At 41.8% G+C, this 18,726-nt stretch overlaps 3 protein-coding genes across 3 annotated transcripts; 2 read left to right on the top strand and 1 right to left on the bottom strand.

Moving 5' to 3' along the window:
* Positions 1-444: 444 nt before the first annotated feature.
* Positions 445-3,874, top strand: rbm48 (RNA binding motif protein 48). The gene is made up of 5 exons (XM_086114279.1): positions 445-584; positions 726-916; positions 1,531-1,676; positions 2,014-2,567; positions 3,571-3,874. The coding sequence occupies exons 1-5, from the start codon at positions 465-467 to the stop codon at positions 3,631-3,633; spliced, it is 1,074 nt and encodes a 357-aa protein (XP_085970405.1). The 5' UTR covers positions 445-464; the 3' UTR covers positions 3,634-3,874.
* Positions 3,875-4,524: 650 nt separating this feature from the next.
* clxn (calaxin) lies at positions 4,525-8,354 on the bottom strand. The gene is made up of 6 exons (XM_086114278.1): positions 8,276-8,354; positions 7,974-8,132; positions 5,555-5,659; positions 5,325-5,473; positions 4,865-4,969; positions 4,525-4,788 (listed from the first exon to the last, which is right to left on the bottom strand). Exons 1-6 carry the CDS (start codon positions 8,352-8,354, stop codon positions 4,738-4,740), a joined length of 648 nt encoding a protein of 215 aa, XP_085970404.1. The 3' UTR covers positions 4,525-4,737.
* Positions 8,355-12,215: 3,861 nt separating this feature from the next.
* Positions 12,216-16,873, top strand: has1 (hyaluronan synthase 1). The gene is made up of 4 exons (XM_086114265.1): positions 12,216-12,896; positions 13,886-14,111; positions 14,191-14,323; positions 15,291-16,873. Exons 1-4 carry the CDS (start codon positions 12,219-12,221, stop codon positions 15,964-15,966), a joined length of 1,713 nt encoding a protein of 570 aa, XP_085970391.1. The 5' UTR covers positions 12,216-12,218; the 3' UTR covers positions 15,967-16,873.
* Positions 16,874-18,726: the final 1,853 nt, after the last annotated feature.

Below are 18,726 nucleotides of genomic sequence, written 5' to 3'. Positions count from 1 at the left end.
CACGTGCCTATGTTCATTGGAAATTGGGAAACCCTGTTGTAAATTTTGGAACATCTTGACCAGTGTTATGGCTTTTCTTTTTCCTAAAATAAAAAAGTTATCAATTGATTTTCAGGAGATGTTGGTAAAGGTCAATTTGTCCCCAGATTGCGGAAGGACGCTGCAATTGCACAAATGTAAATTGGGGGGGGGGCAATCTGGCTGCGCCCCACCCCACGGCGAATGCCAGCGTTCCCCGGTCCGTTCCGTTCAGGGTTCAAATGGGATAGCGCACTTGAGACACTTTGTGCTAGATTTAACAAGGAAACTGCACGTTTAGCTGTACTGAATACTATTTTTAAATTACTTCCTGTCAAACTTCAAAACAAAATCAATGCCGTGAACTGTACTTCAAACACCCAGTTGCTTTTGACAGTTGCCTCTTATTTTCAAAGAGCGCTAGCGGAAATACATTTCCACCAAGTATGGCGGCGTCGAAGAGTAGCTGCTGGAAAGCTCCCGATGTTTACAAACACCACGAACAGCGAAAAGTGTGCATTTCTCGACCTAAATATCGAGAGGGGAGGAAAGCCAGGGCCGTAAAGGTAATCTAAAAAGTCCTGTCATCTCATATAAAGTCGAGAATTGAATGTGATCGATAGCTTTGCTTTCTTGTCCTACGCAAAAGAAGGCAAGCACACATTTTTGCAGTGGGAGCAGTGTCTTCTCTTCTATCTTCTTGTCAGGTGTACACCATCAATTTGGAGTCGTGTTACGTGATGGTCCAAGGGGTTCCCGCGATTGGAGTTATGACTGAGCTCATACAGCTGTGTGCTTTGTATGGAGTCGTGCAAGAGTATAGACCCTTGGACGAGTACCCCGCGGAGGAGTTCACGGAAGTCTACCTGGTCAAGTTCCAGAAGCTCACTAGTGCCAGGTTCATTCTATTGTTGCGTGACAATAATGCAATAACGGTGGTAAAAGGATTCACAATCTGTACTTAAGAAGTCCAAATATTTGCCTTAAGAAAAAAAATACTGGTGAAGGTGAAAGCAGAACTCTACTCCTGTACTCAAGTAATGGTAGAATACTATTTCACAAAAGTAAACATTGCATTTTGTCAATGATATATTATCAATGATATATACACTTTGCACATTGAAAGAAAAAAACAAACGCAAAATAGTTTCCTCTATAATGATTCACATAGTGCTCGTACTGAGAAGAAAAAAAAAGATGTATAGTGCATGTCTTTTTTTTTAACCAAGAGAGAGAGTTTTGGCCCAAAAATTTGCAACCAAAACAACTTATTTTATATATATTTTTTTGCTAATGTTGGGAAGTGAGTTATAAAAATGCTAACATTTTCTAATGTAGGTCTTAAAAGTCAAAAGCTGTGAGAAAAATAAATACTCTTAAAGTTCAGATAGGTAAAAAAAATCTACTTCAATGCTGTAACAAAAGTATTTTTACTTTGTTAAAATGTTATCGAATGCCTCACAATATGAATCCGATCTGAATAACAAGGCTAACGCGAATTGTCTTTTTCAGAGCTGCCAAACGACACATGGATGAGAAGAGTTTCTATGGCGGTGTGCTGCATGTTTGCTACGTCCCTGAATATGAGACTGTGGAGGACACCAGGGTGAAGCTGCAGGACCGGAGGAGATACGTAATGAGGATGGCGGAAAAGAGAGGTGCACGCCTACTCTTAGTATTCAGGCCAAACTGAAAAGAAACAACAAGAAATCAAGAAAAAAAATGAGATTTTTATTTGATTTAAATTATTCTCTTTTATATTTGTATAAAAGGATGCCTAGATTATACATTTTGTATAAGGCTGGAAATCAGCATCGGTTCAAATCAAGTCAAGAAATAAAATATTTTCTTATTGATCTTTTTAAAATGATACCGATCACCTGAAAAACATGATCAGCCTCATTTCCAATCCAAAAATATGGTGTATTTGTCTTGCATTTTCCCAATGTATGTTTTACATTTTTTAATTGTAAATTTATATTCTTCGATCTAAAGTCCAAGAGAGGGAGCAGGAAGCGGCAGTGAACAAGGAGCCCACATCAGCAGAACCCACACCGGCTGTCATCCCCACTCACTATGAAGCGAGTGCCCAGGACAATGAAGGAGCATGTTGGAACGTGGACGATCATTCATCCTTTCCTCTACTGCCACTTCCTCCTCAGGAACATCACAACAACACACACAAAAGGCACCATAGGCCTGTACAAACAGAGGACAAAATGGGGACACTGCACAATGCCATTGCTGATGCGAAAGAGGAGGCGGCCGCATCAAACTTAAGCCTTTGCCAAAATCACTCACATAAATCTTTAGGTCCACGCGTTACACTTAGTTCGAATCAGCCGCCTGCAGTCACGTTTGTACCGAGGACGACACACTTGGAGAGCAGAAAACGCAAAATGGAAGAGCTTGTGTCACAGTCGCCGGTTGGGCTCGTTGGGAAAAATGAGCCACTCATTGGACCAAAACTCGAGTACACTCCTGAAGTGGACATGGACAACGATTCGCTGAACACAACTGTCAACCTGATAAGGAACACAATGAAACAGGTAGCATGTCGCTTTTGTCTTGTAATGTATTAGATGGTACTAATTAAAGGGGGCATAAGATTAAGAATGGACTTTTTCATATTTGTCAACAAATATTTGTACATAAGTATTAAAGAAGCCATTGATAACCGTCAATGATTAGTATACATAATATATCGCCTCCTTTTATAGTTGAGAATTGGGTCAAGTAATGTCAGTAATGGTCAAAATGCAGGGCAACCAGCAGAGGTGCTGATTGCAATTTGGAGGCTGTAGAACAGGGCTGTCTTAACTCATTTTTGTCGCAGGCCACTTTGGAGTTACGTCTTCCCTCAAGGGGGCCATTATAACCGTGAAACCACAAAAATCTTTCATCGTCTCATCGCATTTTTACTTGTACAAAACAAATCAAGGTATTAGTAGTTTTGAAATCAGCATGGTTGAAGACCAAAGTGCAGGGAAGCAGGGAGGCTAGGCAGGAGTGCAAAATGAATTCAAAAAAAGAAAATGGGTTAATTCTTCAAAAACAACAAGGCAAACAAAGCAGATGAAATCAGAAATACAAACTAACAGATAAGTGAGGGTAACGAACGCATTTCTCCACGAGTGTCCTTCAGCAATGATCACTTTTCGTCTCTGTATAGCTTTGCTGTGTTATGAAAAAATTGTGTTCGTTTGTGGGGTTTTTTTCTTTTATACACTACACAGTTATTTGAATGATGGCAAGCTAGCATTCATGGGATACTTCATATCCACAATCTTTGCATTCACATTAGCAGATATCCAGTATATATCAGATTTTCATTCGCATTTGGAAGAGGCCAGATTCTGATCTGATGATATCAGATTACATGTGTTTTGTTTTTTCAAATGTACGCTGCTGTAATGCATATCCAAATTATGAGAGCAAAAAAAAGCAGCATAAATCCAGCCTTAGTCAAATGCTCATCCCGGTTGTCATTTAATTTCTTTATAATGAATGAACGTTCCTAAATAAGATGATTTTTTTTTTTGTGTTTTTTAGGTGGAATCTGTTCTTGACCTCAAACCAGTGGGGAAAAAGATTAAACCACGTCGGCGAATTTGATCTTGACTTGATATTCTCATCACAAATATTCATAAAACAACCACTGAAATGACTTTACATCTTTTTGATTTGTTTACACATTTTTGCATTTTCTTTCCATGCTTGTGTGCACTCTAAAACAGTTGAGTTGAATCATTAACTCAATTTTTTTAAATTGTTTGTGCTGGGTCAAAATTCTGGGTTATTTCTTATGAAAGTAATGAAATTGTTGGTTCAAATTAAACAACAACTTTTCAAGCAACCGACCTGTCACGATTGACCCGCTATCGCACTTGCACGCATACACACACGCATGGCATGATGAGCAACAGCCATAATGTCCCAGAATACGAACGAAAAGAAAAATAAAGTAGATACAAGAGCTTGTGAGTTTGTAAAAAGGAATCAGTGCCTACCTTAGTCGAGACCTGTCGCGGCGGCATGGGACGCACTTTGGCAGCGTCTTCAGTGCAACAACGTCACTATCGTCGCTCACGTCTATCGTTTAATTTTTTTTCTCCTGGCATTTCAGATTCCCATTCTTTGCCAGTGCCATCGGCGAATTGTACATGAAACAAACTTTGAATGAGAATAATAAAAATAAAAACAATGTAAGGTACCAGCAGTGATCGCAAGCTGCAATTGCAGACTTCTGACCGTGGACAACTTCCGGTGATATAGGTCACGTAGGTTAAAGGTGACCTGCTTTGTTATACAGTAATATTTTTTAAATACTTTTTTCTGAAAGTGAAACTGAGAGGTTGCTTAGGGTGCCGTGTGCACTAACACACAAATATAACACACACACAGACACACACCTTTTTTTTTTTAATCCATTTTCCCCTAGACCTCCCGCGATTGACTTGGGACCAGTTCGCGGGGTACCAGTCCCAAGTCGATCGATTGGTTGGGCACCCCTGCTCTAAATGGTCCATAGGTGTGAATGTCAATGGGCATGGCTATGTGCCAAGCCATTGATTGGCTGGCAATCATTCCAGTGTGCTTTCTGCCTCTTGCCCAACGTCAGCTGGAATGGGCTCCAGCTCACCTGCAACCTGAATGAGGACAAGCGCAGTAGAAAATGGATGTTGCACCCATAAAAGCAGCGATATTTGAAAGACCGCCTCATCCTTGCACTTGACTCTGAAAAACACGCTGCTGAAAAGTCTCAATCCTCTGTAAAAAGAGAGAAAACATCTTCAGTGAAAGAACGTCTTTGGGGTGAAGATGCTTGACAAGTGATTGAACGCACCGTGGTGTTGGGGAGACACGTTCCAAAAGCCTCAAGCACGTGGTTCACCTCTTTCACCGACTTCGTAAAGTCGTCCAAAGACAGCCTGTCGTCGTGGTCGTGATCCTGAGAATGGTGATGACAGAGCAATGGAATTTTGATTTAAAGATATTTTCCTCCTTGTGGAGGTTACCATGAACTTAAAACAAATGTAGTGATTTTTCTTATTTAACGTGCATAAGCGGCGATCAAATGGAAAAAAAGGGTGAATAAGTGGGGGTTTCTGCTAATAACGGAATAAATTCCTCCAAAAAGTCTCTGAATGCATGAATCTGTGAATGCTAAACCACGACTATGTGAGGTCCACCATGCGGTGGTAACCTTTTCTGGTGAACTTAGTTTACCCGTCTTTATCTTTAGAATTAAAATGTCCACCAGTTCAGTGTTTCTGTCCTTTTTTTCTGTTCAATAGGATACACACCATCCTCTTGAGTGTGATCTCCACCAGGTCTTTGATACCGTCGTAAGGGTCCTCCTCCCCTGGTAGTCTGAGGCTGTACCTCAGCATTTGTAACATCTCCTCCCTGGTGATGTACTTGTCAGCATTCAAGTCGTACACGTGAAAGCAGTCTACAGTAATGATGGCGCACGGGAGAGAAAAGAGTCCTAGTGAGAGAAGTTCTCCTTGGAATTGTATGCTTTCGGACTTACATTTTATTCTTTCGTCCAAGGTGCCCCGAAGAACAACCGATAGTCCCTCAATCCACTCTTTCAAGCTGACCAAGCCGTCATTGTCTTTGTCAAATGTCCGGAACACTGCAGGATGAGCAACAGTAATGTCAAGTATGAGGTTACAGTGCTAATTCGTTCCTGGTTAGCACATTTTATGTCACAATAGATTGACACATTTGGCTTGTTTTACAGGTGGCATAGAGGAGCCCAAAAAAATACAGTAATGTGTCCAAATCTATAGGCTGTCATTCATTTGAGTCAATCGCATGGAGATTTGCCAAGGCTGAGCTGTTGACATGTTCAAATCCATTGTGGGACTGTGTTTGTGATTGATTGCCTGCTCAATGTGTAAAGCGCGTTGCGATATCGTCTATTGTAAATTGGCATTATATTGATAAAATGTACTGAAAGTTTTACTCAAGCACCAATATGGGATTCCATGAGAAGAAATTATTTTCCTTACACCATTATCCAGATCCTCAGCAAAATTGAACAGGTTCTTCCTCTGTGGGTGATCATGACATAACGTAAAAAGATCAATAAAGGTCAAATATGGTTGATATGCTGATTGATTGAGGTTTGAGGGTCTTTCATTCCCATTTCTTAAATATCGTAATTAGTAGACCTTGGTGAGTTTTTTTTCGCCGCCATCTCAAACTTTCATCCGCGCGATTCCTCAGTTTGCGGACTAAAATAACAACCCGCATGCGCACATAACGTCATCTGTTGTGTCCCCAACACTGAAAACAAAACAAAACGAAAGTAAATTAGAAGAAACACACTCACACACCACACCACATCACAAAAACACATACAGGCGCAGTGAAATCGCGTGGATCACACAGTCAACTCAAGTGCGGTGACTTTTATAATTAAACTATTTTTCGGTACCCTGAAATGACGCCACGGAAACGACATGCTACCGGTAACGATTGTTACTGTGAAATCCTCAGGCTTGCTGTAGTTTTTTTGTTTGTTTGTTTGTTTGTTTGTTTGTTTGTTTTGACTGAGAAATTTCCTTCCGTCCCAAAAAGGCACATTGTTTGGAACTGTGCGTCCCGTGGGAAAATTATGCGTCGAGGACGCGGGACGCAGAGGTAACGAGATGGCTGAATCTTTAAACATTCTCTGAGTACTACTATTATTACCACTACCACTAATACTACATTAATTAATACCTTCAACTTCACAATAATAATAATAAATAATTACATCAACTATGATTTTAAACTATGTATTATCAATATTCATTATTCCAAACATGAGAAAGCATTCAGCAACTATAACTGGAATCGAGCAAAAGGACTCCAAATCCCAACGGCCAAACCCGGAAGTGAAGTGCCGACATTATTGACTCCAGCTGTAACGCAAATTACCTGGTTCAAACAAACATTCTAGTGCGACCGCACAAACGTGACGACTGTGCAAAAATAACTCAATAAAAGACACCACTGTTACAGAAAGGCTCTACACGCTATTTAAACTGCCGATCGCGAACGCAACAAACCGTGATTGAAACGAACTGTGATGCCGCCCCTCGGTCCTCGAGCCGGTCCTCGAGGCCAAGGACCGGCTCGAGGAACACATCTCTGGTATGAGAACAATGAAAGTTAATTAGAGAGAAACCATACCTACCTATACACCTGAAGTTATCAAAACAAGTACAGTCTATAAACAACTAAAAAACGGTTTTAGACGTGATTCCATTTAAGAGCATTTACTTCAGTAAGTTCGTTCTGTACTTGTACAATACTTTTCCTGGTCTTTTTTTTTTGTTACACAAGCTTCTACTGTATTTCTACTTCAGTACATATTGTGAGTACTATTACCAATTCGATAATAGCGTGACTTTATATACAGTGAATATTAAAAGTCCACACACCTCTGTTCAAATACCTGGTTTCATAATATAAAATGATAAGGTAAATCAAAACATCTTCAACCATTAAAGTGATTTAAAGCCTTTACAATTCAATTGAAATTGTTTTTTCGAGAAGTGAACAAAAAATAAACAACTGAGATGATATGGTTGCGCAAGTGTGCACACCCTCGCATGGAGGATAGCTGTGTTGAGAATTACCGTCACTAATAACATTCAAACTCATCTTAAATTGGAGTGAGCACGTGCTATGGTCTACTGACTTCCCATGGTACCCAAGGTTTCTCAGTGTTGAAAGGTCTCATTTAGGAAAAGGGTACCCCGATATTTCCATGGCATTAAATATACATAATGAAGGCAAGTCGTCACGTGGCGAAAGTACGGCACAACTATATTACCACGAACTGGACGTGCCTATTCATGTAGATGCAAGCTGTTTAATTTTTCACCCAAAAAACTAGCAGCTGAATATTTGTGTGTAGAGCTTTTGTATCCACCGTATGTGATAGAGTGCTGTACCCCCATCCATGATGGTGTCGTTTGTGAGTCCAAAGGCGTTGTGCAGGAAGCTTCTTAACTTCCATCTGTCCAAGCCGCCGACTGACCTTGCAGAACTCGCCGGTTCCTCTAATAAGGCATGGAACTCTCTGATGAGGCACTCAACTTCTCTTTTATTGACTAGGCCCAGTAAAACAAGAACAAGGACAAATGAGCGCATCATCAAGACAAAAGTTGCGCAACGGTGAAACACTCCAAGCCTAGTTTCCAAACAAATAAAACAATAATAATAATATTAATAATAAAGAGCGAATCATACTCACAGTGGATCGGGTTCTTGCAAATGCTTTCCGCGAGGTTTTGTACCATCCTTTTGGACATTTTGGACCTTACGGGCAACATGTTGGTCGCTGTGCTGGTGGAGCGCGAGGTGAAGTTGACGTGTTGTTGCCATAGCAACCGCCCAGCTCTGACTTGCGCTTCACTGGAGAGCGCGTGCGTTGACAAAATTCACAGCAACGGAATTATATCGCCTCGTTTCTTTCCTTGCGCCAAAGCCATTGTTTAACAGAGTTATGCGCAATCGACTCTACATCTGGAGCTGAGCAAAGTACGGCCTGCCCCGTTTTACTATGCGGTCCGAGAAAGCTCTATAAACCTGTTAACAGTTCTTGCGTTCATTTAGTCATGGCGAATAAACTGTATTTATTCGTTGTTTATGTATTGTCTGATTCATTTCTCTCCGAAAAAAATTTGTAATTGAATGTGTTTCACAAAAAAAAAACATTCGTCAAATAAACCATTTCATATGTACATTGACTGTATTTGTTTCTTTGATATAATTATGTGCAGTTCAATTAATTGTCACTAAGACATTTTAAAAATAACAATGCACCACGCTTTAAAAGTCCTCTAAAAATAACCATGGTCTATCTGAATGTCGTTGAAGTAATTGTGTGCGTGTGTGTGTGTGTGTGCGCGCGTGTGTGATGGAGTAATGATGACTAAATGTGACAAGTCACATAAAGTCAAAATATTTCTGTTCATTTTCCATGGAGAAGAGTAAGGAAAATGCACGTTGCAACGTTTTTTTGTTTAGTTTTTATAAAGGAAGACAATTTATGCACAGTATATCCCTTATCGTCTTAAAGTAATGGTCGAGCTGCAGCCCATCCCGCCAGATTTTGGGCGAGAGCAGCTACACCCTGGTCTGTTTACCAGCCAATCGCAGCCAAAAAAGCCCCCCCCCCCCACCCAGAAAAAAACTCTGCAGTTTTTAGACTAAAAATGCCATGTTTTCCATTGAATAGTCATTCAGGAATGCAGTCATCTTGTTGAAAGTTGACTTTAAAAGAAACGTCATCCTCCAACATCATCATCTGTAAAGTCCATTTGAGCACATAAACAGATCCCAAAGAGAAAGGTCAGAATAATAACCCATTTAACTGACCTCCTCTCATATACTCACGGACTGGCCCAGCTGCTTCACATGACATCAGCTGCCTGGTGACTTTCTATTTGTGCCTGTCATGGAGTGTGTGCTGCATGGGCTGATGGTTCAAGCAGCTCGTGCGGTTAAGGAAGGGTGTGGACTTTCATGAGAGCTCAACAGATTGTCTTGTAAAAAGAACAAAAAAATGTTTCAGGCAGTGGTGCAGAAGGCCATTTTTGAAGTCCCTAGAGGGCCATGTGAATAACATGATGCAATGAGGGAACACGTTCCCCCAAAACATGCATGTTACTGTTAGATGAGGCATGTTTGGCACATAAATTGATAGGTACGTGAGCTCGGTTGTTGTGTCGCTGTGACCTTTTCTCCTGGCTCCGCATCTCTATGGCACACGTTTAATTTCGTTGTGTCAGTTCACTAAAATTAAGAAGAAGAAAAAAGGAAACAAATAAAAATCCTCTCGTCGTGCTATTTAAGTGGAAGGCTCATCTGTGAAAGAGCGGCAACATCTTAAGTGAAAGGAAATGGAGGACAGTAGACAGACCAGAAGACTGAGTTGGAGGTGGGAAAGTTCAAGATTGTGAAGGTTTGGAGACAACGCTAGAGGCCAGATGGAGACTCATAGGCACCAGCAGGCCTACGAAACACGTGAGGAGAAACGGATTGGAAAAGGGATGGATGGATGTGGATTGGGCATTACGTAAATCCTTCGGCACGTGATGTCATTTTCTGTCTACAGCAAGTGACAAAATTGCCGCCCTTGAGATGAATAAAAACGGGGCGATTTTGCTGATGAATTCATACCCCATCGACACAATATAAATCCGAATCCTGTGTTTAGACTATAGTGGAGGCAAAAACAACATGTTGCAAAGAAAAAAAATGATGCGGCTTCCCCCTGAAGAAAATCATTGGAATCAATACATTTACTTTTACGAGACTTTAGTTAGATAAGTATCTGCTTCTCCATAAGTACAGACTGTACGCTGTGTCATCACGATTGCTACACTTGGCCTAAGGAAAAAAAAAAGCAATTTTATATGGGTAGTGTAAGGAAACGGCCAGCAGAGGTCGGCATCTATTGGATAGGAAAACACTTGGATCCCCGCGACCCGTGAGGATAAGCGGATCAGAAAATAGCTCGATGGATGGAACCCCAAATTGCTTTTGTGTTAACTTTAAAAGGTCGATTCGATTGAAGTGCTTTAAAAAGGAATGTATGAATAAAAGTGAAACTACAAAGGGTGGGGAGTATTCCAGTTTATGATTTTTAATGGGTTGCCATTTAATATCGGTGGTGGTGGTGGTGGTGGTGTTGGGGGGGGGGGGGGGGGGGGTTCAAAGGTCTTGCCAGGTTGGCTGGGAAAGTTAAAGAGATAAAAAGCCCAGGCAGGACCGCGCAATACAAGTGAGGTATTTTTCTTCGCGGAATCAGAGGACGACAGACATGATGCATGGTGATGCTTGAGTAGGAAAAAAAAAGAAAGAAAAAAAAAGGGGCAACAAAGCAGCGCGTATGGGCGCGCTCTTCAGCCAAAGGGACCACCGCCTTGCACAGTCGCACTGACGCACGGCTGACTCAGGGGGAGCGCCGCTCAATCATCACTCACTCCTGGGCCGGCGCGCAGATGGCTCTCCACATCCAAGTCGGGAGCTTATAAAGTCAAAGCCCTTCACAACCGCGCACACAGGAGCTACGCGAGAGTGGATGCGTCCAGAGCGCAACGCCAGGTACAGCTAGATCCCCAAGGATCACTTTGCTTCAAGGTACGAGTTTTAACGATTTCAGAAAACAAATACTATTGATTTTCAATTTTGGATAGATTTGCTCTTAAAATTGTGACGAAAAAAACCCTAGAACAATTATGCACAGCATTAATCAAAAAAAACCTATCAAGCAATATAAATCATCTTATTCATTGTGTGAAGTGTTTGCTACAGTCATTTGTCCACCCTATACCTACCTGCAGCATATCTACCAATAATAATAATTAAATAAAAAAATAATTATACTTATGTTATTATTATTATTATTTCTGCGATTGGCTGGCAAACGGCTTTGCCCGAAGACAGCTGAGATAGGCTCCAGCATGGCCGCCACCCTCGAGAGGATAAGCGGATTAGAAAATTGATAGATTCTTATTTTATTTCTTCTTCCCATTTTGTTTTGCATTTATTTTGTGAATGCAAACACTTTGTATTTCTTATTTCTTCTTTCTACCCACAATCTTGCTGCTGTAGACTGTAAATTTCCCCAGTGTGGGACAAATAAAGGTTATCTTATCTTATTCGTATTCATATTCTTTAACAGCCCCCCCCCCAAGTGTTTCATTTCAGTTAAATATCTCTTATGAGTGAAACTGTACAGTTTAGTGCATTACCACTTATCCTTAAATCAAATGTGTTCTATATTAGACAACAAAGTATTGTATTTTTAGTCAGCTGTCCACTGGTTATGAATAACTCTACTGGACAAGCAGTCATGCTTGAATTAGCTTCCATTTGGAATTATTTTTAGTTCCCTTTTTTTAAAAATAGCCCAGGAATCAGGGGAGACAAAAAACGATAATCTACTTGGCTTTGACAATTGTTATTCTAATGTTTGTGTCCTTTGCCATGATTTCAAATGAGGACGGCACAGACTTAGAGTAGGTCTGAGAGCCTGTTACTTTCGCAATGACTTTTCTTTTTAACAGGTCCTCATAAAACCACTCGCTGACTTTGTTGGATGCTTTTCTTCTTTTCTCGCTTGAACAGGTGCACTGACCTTCCATCCTGTCCTGTGCGTGTGCTTTCTATATAGGTGAAGACACACAATGGAGCTGAAACCTCTCCTCAAGAAGCTGGGCTCAATACTCCGAGCCATCTTCACGTTCCTCTTTGCGCTGGTCGTTCTTGGTGTGATGGTGTGGGCCTACGTCGAAGGTTTCCAACTGGCCACCTCCTTGTACGGAATCATCTCCTTTGGCTTTTATGGCCTCCTGCTCTCACTCCACGTGCTGGTCCAGAGTTTTTTCGCCTTCATCGAGCAGGGGCAGATGAGGAGCCGCAAAAAGCCATGCACCTTCACCAAGACCATCGGCTTCACCATCTCGGCCTACCAGGAGGACCCCGTCTACCTCAGAGAGTGCCTCAACTCTGTCCGGGCCCTCCAGTACCCATCTGAGCTGCTGCGCATCATTATGGTGGTAGACGGGAACAGCGACGATGACCGCTACATGATGGAGATGTTCAGGGAGGTGTTTGCCGACCAGGACCCAGCGTCTTATGTGTGGAACAACAACTACCACACGTGGGACCCCAATAAGGTGATTCCCAATGAGGAGACCGGTGCTGTGAGCCTCTTCATTGAAGGAGAGGACCCCCAACGAAAGGAAGTGGAGCACCTGATTCAGACCAAGAGCCATGTGTGCATCATGCAGAAATGGGGGGGCAAGCGGGAAGTGATGTACACTGCCTTTAAGGCCCTCGGATCTTCAGTCGACTACATCCAGGTAAGTCGATTTCTTCTCTCACTCAGGTTCCCCACAGGATGTTGGACATTTTTTTTCAATATCCTTGATATGCAGATGAAGGTTTATGTGATCGTTTGCTCTTTGTCCTCAGTAAAACAGTTCATTGCTGTAGTTGGATACCAACAAATGCTCCAACATTTATATGCTATTCTTGACATTTAGTTTAAGATCAATGCACTGTATGCTCATTGTCCTCACTCGTAAGACAACTTTGCAAATCCAACTGGACAGCTACTTTGACTTTGACCTGATTTACATGTCAAGTATCACCTTGCGTATTTATGATGAGGGCGACCTGAACTTTACCCAATGACAACATGCGACAGAGAAACCACTAGAAGCTACTTATTTAGTGGCGGCTCAGGATATTTAAACACATAGCAAGACAAAACAAAACACAAAAAGATACATTCAATTAAGAGTTTACGGACAAACGGGATATTGATCACAGTCAGTAGACTCAAACAAATTAGAAATGTCGACACAATAATTCAGTGTTTAGTTTCCCCTTGAAGATGTGGAGAGATTGGGCAGCTTTAAGATGAGATTCAAGATGGTTCCAAATCGGTGAGACATTGGATACAACAGTTTAGCAGGTAGTTTTAAGCCTTCGCTTTTTCCCAGTGATAACGTTGTTACATCCCGTGTCATGTTCATATAGAGAGGAGCGAATGGTTGTACTCATGAGGACAAAAGAGTGCACAAGTGTTGTATTTAAGCCATTCATTTTGTCTCTCCTAAGCCCGCTAGCTTAATGCTAACATGTAATGTTAAATGCTGTAGACAGGCTAATGGAAATTTGCGTACATGGTACGGTAATCATAAACCTTAAAAAAAGGGTTCCTTAACACACATGGAGCAGCAACACATACAAACGGAGACAAACGGAGCGTACAACAACAATGACAGGCAGACGGCATCAATTATACGTCATACGTGCTCCAACGGTTTCCCATTCATCTGTACAGGTATGCGACTCGGACACCAAGCTGGACTCCCTGGCTACAGTGGAGCTGTGCAAGGTGCTGGAGAGTAACCCCAAGTACGGCGCAGTCGGCGGGGATGTGATGATCCTCAACATGAAGGACTCGTACATAAGCTTCATGAGCAGTCTTCGCTACTGGATGGCCTTCAACATAGAGCGGTCTTGTCAGTCTTTTTTCAACTGCGTCTCCTGCATAAGTGGACCCTTGGGTATGTTTATTTCTGGAGCGAGATTGACACGATTCCAATCTGCAGCCATAAATATAAACGTGTCGCTTTTCTGTTTTAGGGCTCTACAGGAATGATCTGCTTCAGGCATTTCTGGAATCTTGGTACAATCAGAAATTTTTAGGGACTCACTGCACTTTTGGAGATGACAGACATCTTACCAACCGTATGCTGAGCATGGGATACGCCACAAAGTAAGAATCAATATATCGCGCTGCCGTAATTGCACAAGATCACCGCCAGTGGTCTTTCGTGACAGTAAGGTTGGCCACATGCCTTAATGATATCGATATCAGACGCCAATCTGTGTTCCACACTGATTTGTGATTCAATATAAAACTTTATTTCTGAAATAAAATGTTCGCTGTCAAGCCACTGAATTGCTTCAGTGAATTTTCCTGGTCAGGTCACCTGCTTGTTAGTCAGAATTTGTGTTGTGTCATTTGTACCCAGCAGGCCAGGCAATTCCACTGGCCTGTTTGATTGGCAAAGGTTGTGGCGCATGGCATTCTGTCGGGAGGAATGGGAAGTGGGACATACACGGCAAAATTACATTTAAGGCAAATTTTGTTTCTCCAAATGAAGGAAACAATTATATGAAAGCAAAATAGTAAAGAGCTGGCGACCAGTCCAGGGTGCATCCCGCCTCTGTGCCAAAGTCAGCTGGCAAAGGCTCCAACTCAGTTGTGACCCTAATGAGGATGAATGCTACTGAAAATGGATGGAACGATGAGAATTTGAAACTTCTGGCCAAGGGAAGCTGGGATAACCTCCAGCTTCCCATGACCATGAAGAGGAAAACGCCTTTAGAAACTGGAAGCAGCATAATTAACAGTTGCTTTGTGTCAGCAGGCCCTCATTCTATAAAGACGTCACTCCTCTGTATTAAATATAAAAGCCATACAATAGTAGTTTGGTGGCCTAGTGCGTAACATTAAGAGCTCTGACTCCAGCTCAGGTTGCCCTGCCTGGTTAATTCAACCTTGCCATTTTCTCAGTGCTGCTTGTGAGTGTATTCATTTTGTATTTGTGTGTTTGACTGTCTCAAGTAATAAACCTATTGACAGTGCGTCGGGAAGGATCGCTCTTTCATTTTATTCCGGCTGGCAGTGTATCTGAAGCTTCTAACGTGGAGTCTCCACTGATCTTTTTCCTTTCCAGATACACATCTCGCTCCAAATGCTACACAGAGACGCCAGCTCAATTTCTGCGCTGGCTCAACCAGCAGACCCGCTGGACAAAGTCCTATTTCCGCGAGTGGCTCTTCAATGCCATGTGGTGGCACAAGCACCACCTGTGGATGACATACGAGTCAATCGTGTCGGGGGTGTTCCCCTTCTTTGTCACGGCCACCATCATCCAGCTGTTCTGGATGGGCACGTTGTGGGATATCCTGTGGGTGCTGTGCTGCATCCAGCTGATCGGACTGGTGAAAGCGGCATACGCCTGCATCCTGCGCAGGGACCTGGTGATGGTGTTCATGTCCCTCTACTCGGCTTTGTACATGACCAGCCTGCTGCCGGCCAAGTATTTCGCCATCCTCACCATGAACAAGAGCAGCTGGGGGACGTCGGGCCGGCGGAAGATTGTGGGGAACTACATGCCCCTGCTGCCGCTGTCAGTGTGGGCAGCCATTCTATTATCAGGACTGGGTTACACAATCTACAGAGAAAGTCAAATGGACTGGTTCACTGATGCCAAGAAAATGGAAACGGACTTTCTTATCTTTGGCTGCGTGGTCTACTTGTGTTACTGGCTGATCATGATGGTTTTATACTGGGTGTGGTTCCGCAGGTCATGCCGGCCACGTGCTAAAAGTTACAAATTGAATGTGTAGGTCCAGAACGCCCAGTGACATCCCGGCGAGTTAATTTATTATACGTCTGCTATTTTAAATTAATTAATTTATTTTGTCACCCATCTCAGGACAACAAGGGGGCTTTTCATGCAGCTGCTAAACCAACCAAGAGGAAAAAAAAGGAAGTATTCATTAGTGAAAGGAGCAGAATATGCTTTGACACAAACATGTTGTTGCACATGGAAATGAAACTGTACTGAGGGCTTTTGCCCTATCCTATGCACTTAAATAAGAGAGACATATTCCTTACGTCAAAAGATTATAGAAATTCTGTACATAACAGGATCCTGGGTATTGTGGGTTGTGGAAATATTTATAAGAAATACGTGGTTGTACATATGTGAATAGCCGTAAAAACAAAACCACTTTTCACCACTTTTGTTGTTGCACTGGAGTTCTGAGGAGACTTTTTCTGCAGGGTTGCACACTTGAAAAAAGGACAACATGTGTCCACATATGTACGTATGTATGCATGTATGTTTCAAAAGGACCCTTGCTTTGGAATCCCCTTTGTCAAAATCGTTGCATTTGTGATGTGAGAAAAAGGGAGTCCACTTGGCTTCCAGAGACCTTCACGGAAGCTTCTGAGCCAAAACATTGAGTTCCTGATAAGAGACCACTCCCACGTTCTGAGGGACCAACATCGTTTTTTCCTATTTGTTCAAAGAAGCAGGTATCAGGCATGCACCGCCGACCGCATGAAAATAAAACAATTTTACATGCCTGCATTGAGACTTCACTTTACGAAGGGCAAACATCATATTCAAACAGTGACATTACTGCTGTCATTTACCAAAATGATGCAGGAGTATCGACGTCCACTCACATGTGTGAAGTACGAATGTATCAGCATTGTTGTTGTCGTCGTCGTTTTTACATGATTAATAATGCCTTTGCGATGGATTGATGTCGTCACGTGAAGAGACAATGTGAACAAATAAATATTTTTCTAATTTTAAACTTCTGTTGTTTTTGTATCCAAAAATTTAAAAATCACACACCTAAAGCCAGAGAGCTCCACAGCGACGCTGTTAACTCATTCACTCCCAAAGACGTTTTTAAACGTCTTTTCAGACTAGGCCCAGAATTGGCTGGTACTGAATGAGTTAAGCATTTGTTATGAAACTGGAAAGACTTTGCTGGAAAATTTCACCCAATAATTTTGTCCCAGCGTATATTAACAACACATCCATTTACAGCAGGCTATTATACTGGAAATCATAAGCACAGAAAGATATTGTTGAAACTTCAGTATTTTACTGGATCACTGCTGCCAGTAAAATATGGTAATTTTGACCGTAACAAGTTATCTATCCAATGTAGCTATAGCTGGCAAGACAAGACTTGATACAGTTTTAACAAGTAAATATTTCCTAAATCTATAGGATATGGATATACAGTAGATAAAAAAAAAAAACAAATAGATGGATTGAACATAAAGGCTACATTTTTCTAACTAGAGAGCAGTCGAGATAGCGAGCGAATAAAGCGTTCCCAAACTTGAAAAAAGATAAAACTGCTTAGCTTGCCAGGTAGACCGAGATAGATAGATTACGAACGCCGAAAGAGTTTTCCGACCATTTTTTAAAAACCGCGATGAAAGATAACTTGTTCACGGGCAGATCAGCCATATCTTGTACTGTATTTTACAGTAGGGTGGCCAGGATGACACAGTATCTCACTGAGAAGTCAAGGAGCGCACAACGTCATGATTTATCATACCAACTGTGCTCAAGGTTTTCATGAAATAAAATGCAGATATTTACAGAACCTTGCCCAAAACTGTACACTCATAAGCAAGAACAAGTTTTAGGCCAGGTACACACTGCAGGTCTTAACGCTCAATTTGTATTTTTTGGTGAAATCAGATTTTTTGTTTTGTTTTTTTTTCTGAGGGGGGGGGGGCTGTATGCATTCACATTACACATTAAATGTGAGCTCGGGATGTGAGCTCAGGTCTACCTGGTGTGTGAATATAATGTAACCCACATGTGCCGAAGAAGAGACGATGTATATCACAATGTAGCATTTATGGAAGTAAGTAGGGTCTAATCTTTTCATCATCTCATATCTACAGAGGAGTGACGGGAGAGGAAGAAAACATTTTTTGGGATGACATCATGTCATCGCCGCGTGTAGTAAATGAACCGTCTGTCTGTGTGAGTGGATTACTCCTCTCACCACAAATGTCCACTTTATGCTTCAAGTTTCAAGTGGGAATAAAGTAAAGGAATATGTAAACTTCAATCATACTGTTACTCAAAACAACTTCGCAGATTCACGTACATTCAAACCATCAATATCCCTCCGAAGCGCTTTCTCTCCGCCGCCTGCCTGTGGCAAAGTGCAGCTTGATCTTTCGGTGATGTCTAGGTTGGATAAATGTGACCTGCCTGTTCAGAATGCAGTTGCATTGGCAAAAATCTGATACAAATCTGATTGAGAATCACAAAGGGAAGTGGCCCTGGTCGGATTTGGAAGAAAAAAAAATCGGAATTGAGCTTTCAACGTAGATGAAGCATAAGGCAACGTTTTGCCGAGTTTAATTTACAAGATCGTCCCATTTCTTTGCTCAGGCTTTGCTTTTGTGTACTTTTTTTTCTTATGCACTGATTGGCTAGCTAACAGTCAATCGGAATGAGTAAAGTATTGTCACAGATGCTTGACTCCTATTTTTGAAGTTCTGTGACCAATGGCTCATTAATTAAAATCAGATCTGAAAAGCACTTGTAATTTGGC

This window comes from Hippocampus guttulatus, chromosome 6 (assembly GCF_054856545.1).
Source record: "Hippocampus guttulatus isolate MCC_2025c chromosome 6, RoL_Hgut_1.0, whole genome shotgun sequence".
In the NCBI taxonomy this organism is placed as follows: domain Eukaryota; kingdom Metazoa; phylum Chordata; class Actinopteri; order Syngnathiformes; family Syngnathidae; genus Hippocampus; species Hippocampus guttulatus.
This window is presented reverse-complemented; position numbering and strand designations above follow the sequence as displayed.

What these genes read in the sequence shown, in the direction of transcription:
- rbm48 (XM_086114279.1), top strand. Translation starts at nt 465, where the DNA reads ATGGCGGCGTCGAAGAGTAGCTGCTGGAAAGCTCCCGATGTTTACAAA. An exon ending in GAGGATGGCGGAAAAGAGAG is followed by an intron (nt 1,677 to 2,013) that starts GTGCACGCCTAC and finishes TTCGATCTAAAG; the next exon opens with TCCAAGAGAGGGAGCAGGAA. An exon ending in TAAGGAACACAATGAAACAG is followed by an intron (nt 2,568 to 3,570) that starts GTAGCATGTCGC and finishes TGTGTTTTTTAG; the next exon opens with GTGGAATCTGTTCTTGACCT.
- clxn (XM_086114278.1), bottom strand. Translation starts at nt 8,354, where the DNA reads ATGTTGCCCGTAAGGTCCAAAATGTCCAAAAGGATGGTACAAAACCTC. An exon ending in TTGCAAGAACCCGATCCACT is followed by an intron (nt 8,133 to 8,275) that starts GTGAGTATGATT and finishes TACTGGGCCTAG; the next exon opens with TCAATAAAAGAGAAGTTGAG. An exon ending in CTTGGACGAAAGAATAAAAT is followed by an intron (nt 5,474 to 5,554) that starts GTAAGTCCGAAA and finishes TCATTACTGTAG; the next exon opens with ACTGCTTTCACGTGTACGAC.
- has1 (XM_086114265.1), top strand. Translation starts at nt 12,219, where the DNA reads ATGGAGCTGAAACCTCTCCTCAAGAAGCTGGGCTCAATACTCCGAGCC. An exon ending in CTGCATAAGTGGACCCTTGG is followed by an intron (nt 14,112 to 14,190) that starts GTATGTTTATTT and finishes TTTCTGTTTTAG; the next exon opens with GGCTCTACAGGAATGATCTG. An exon ending in AGCATGGGATACGCCACAAA is followed by an intron (nt 14,324 to 15,290) that starts GTAAGAATCAAT and finishes TTTCCTTTCCAG; the next exon opens with ATACACATCTCGCTCCAAAT.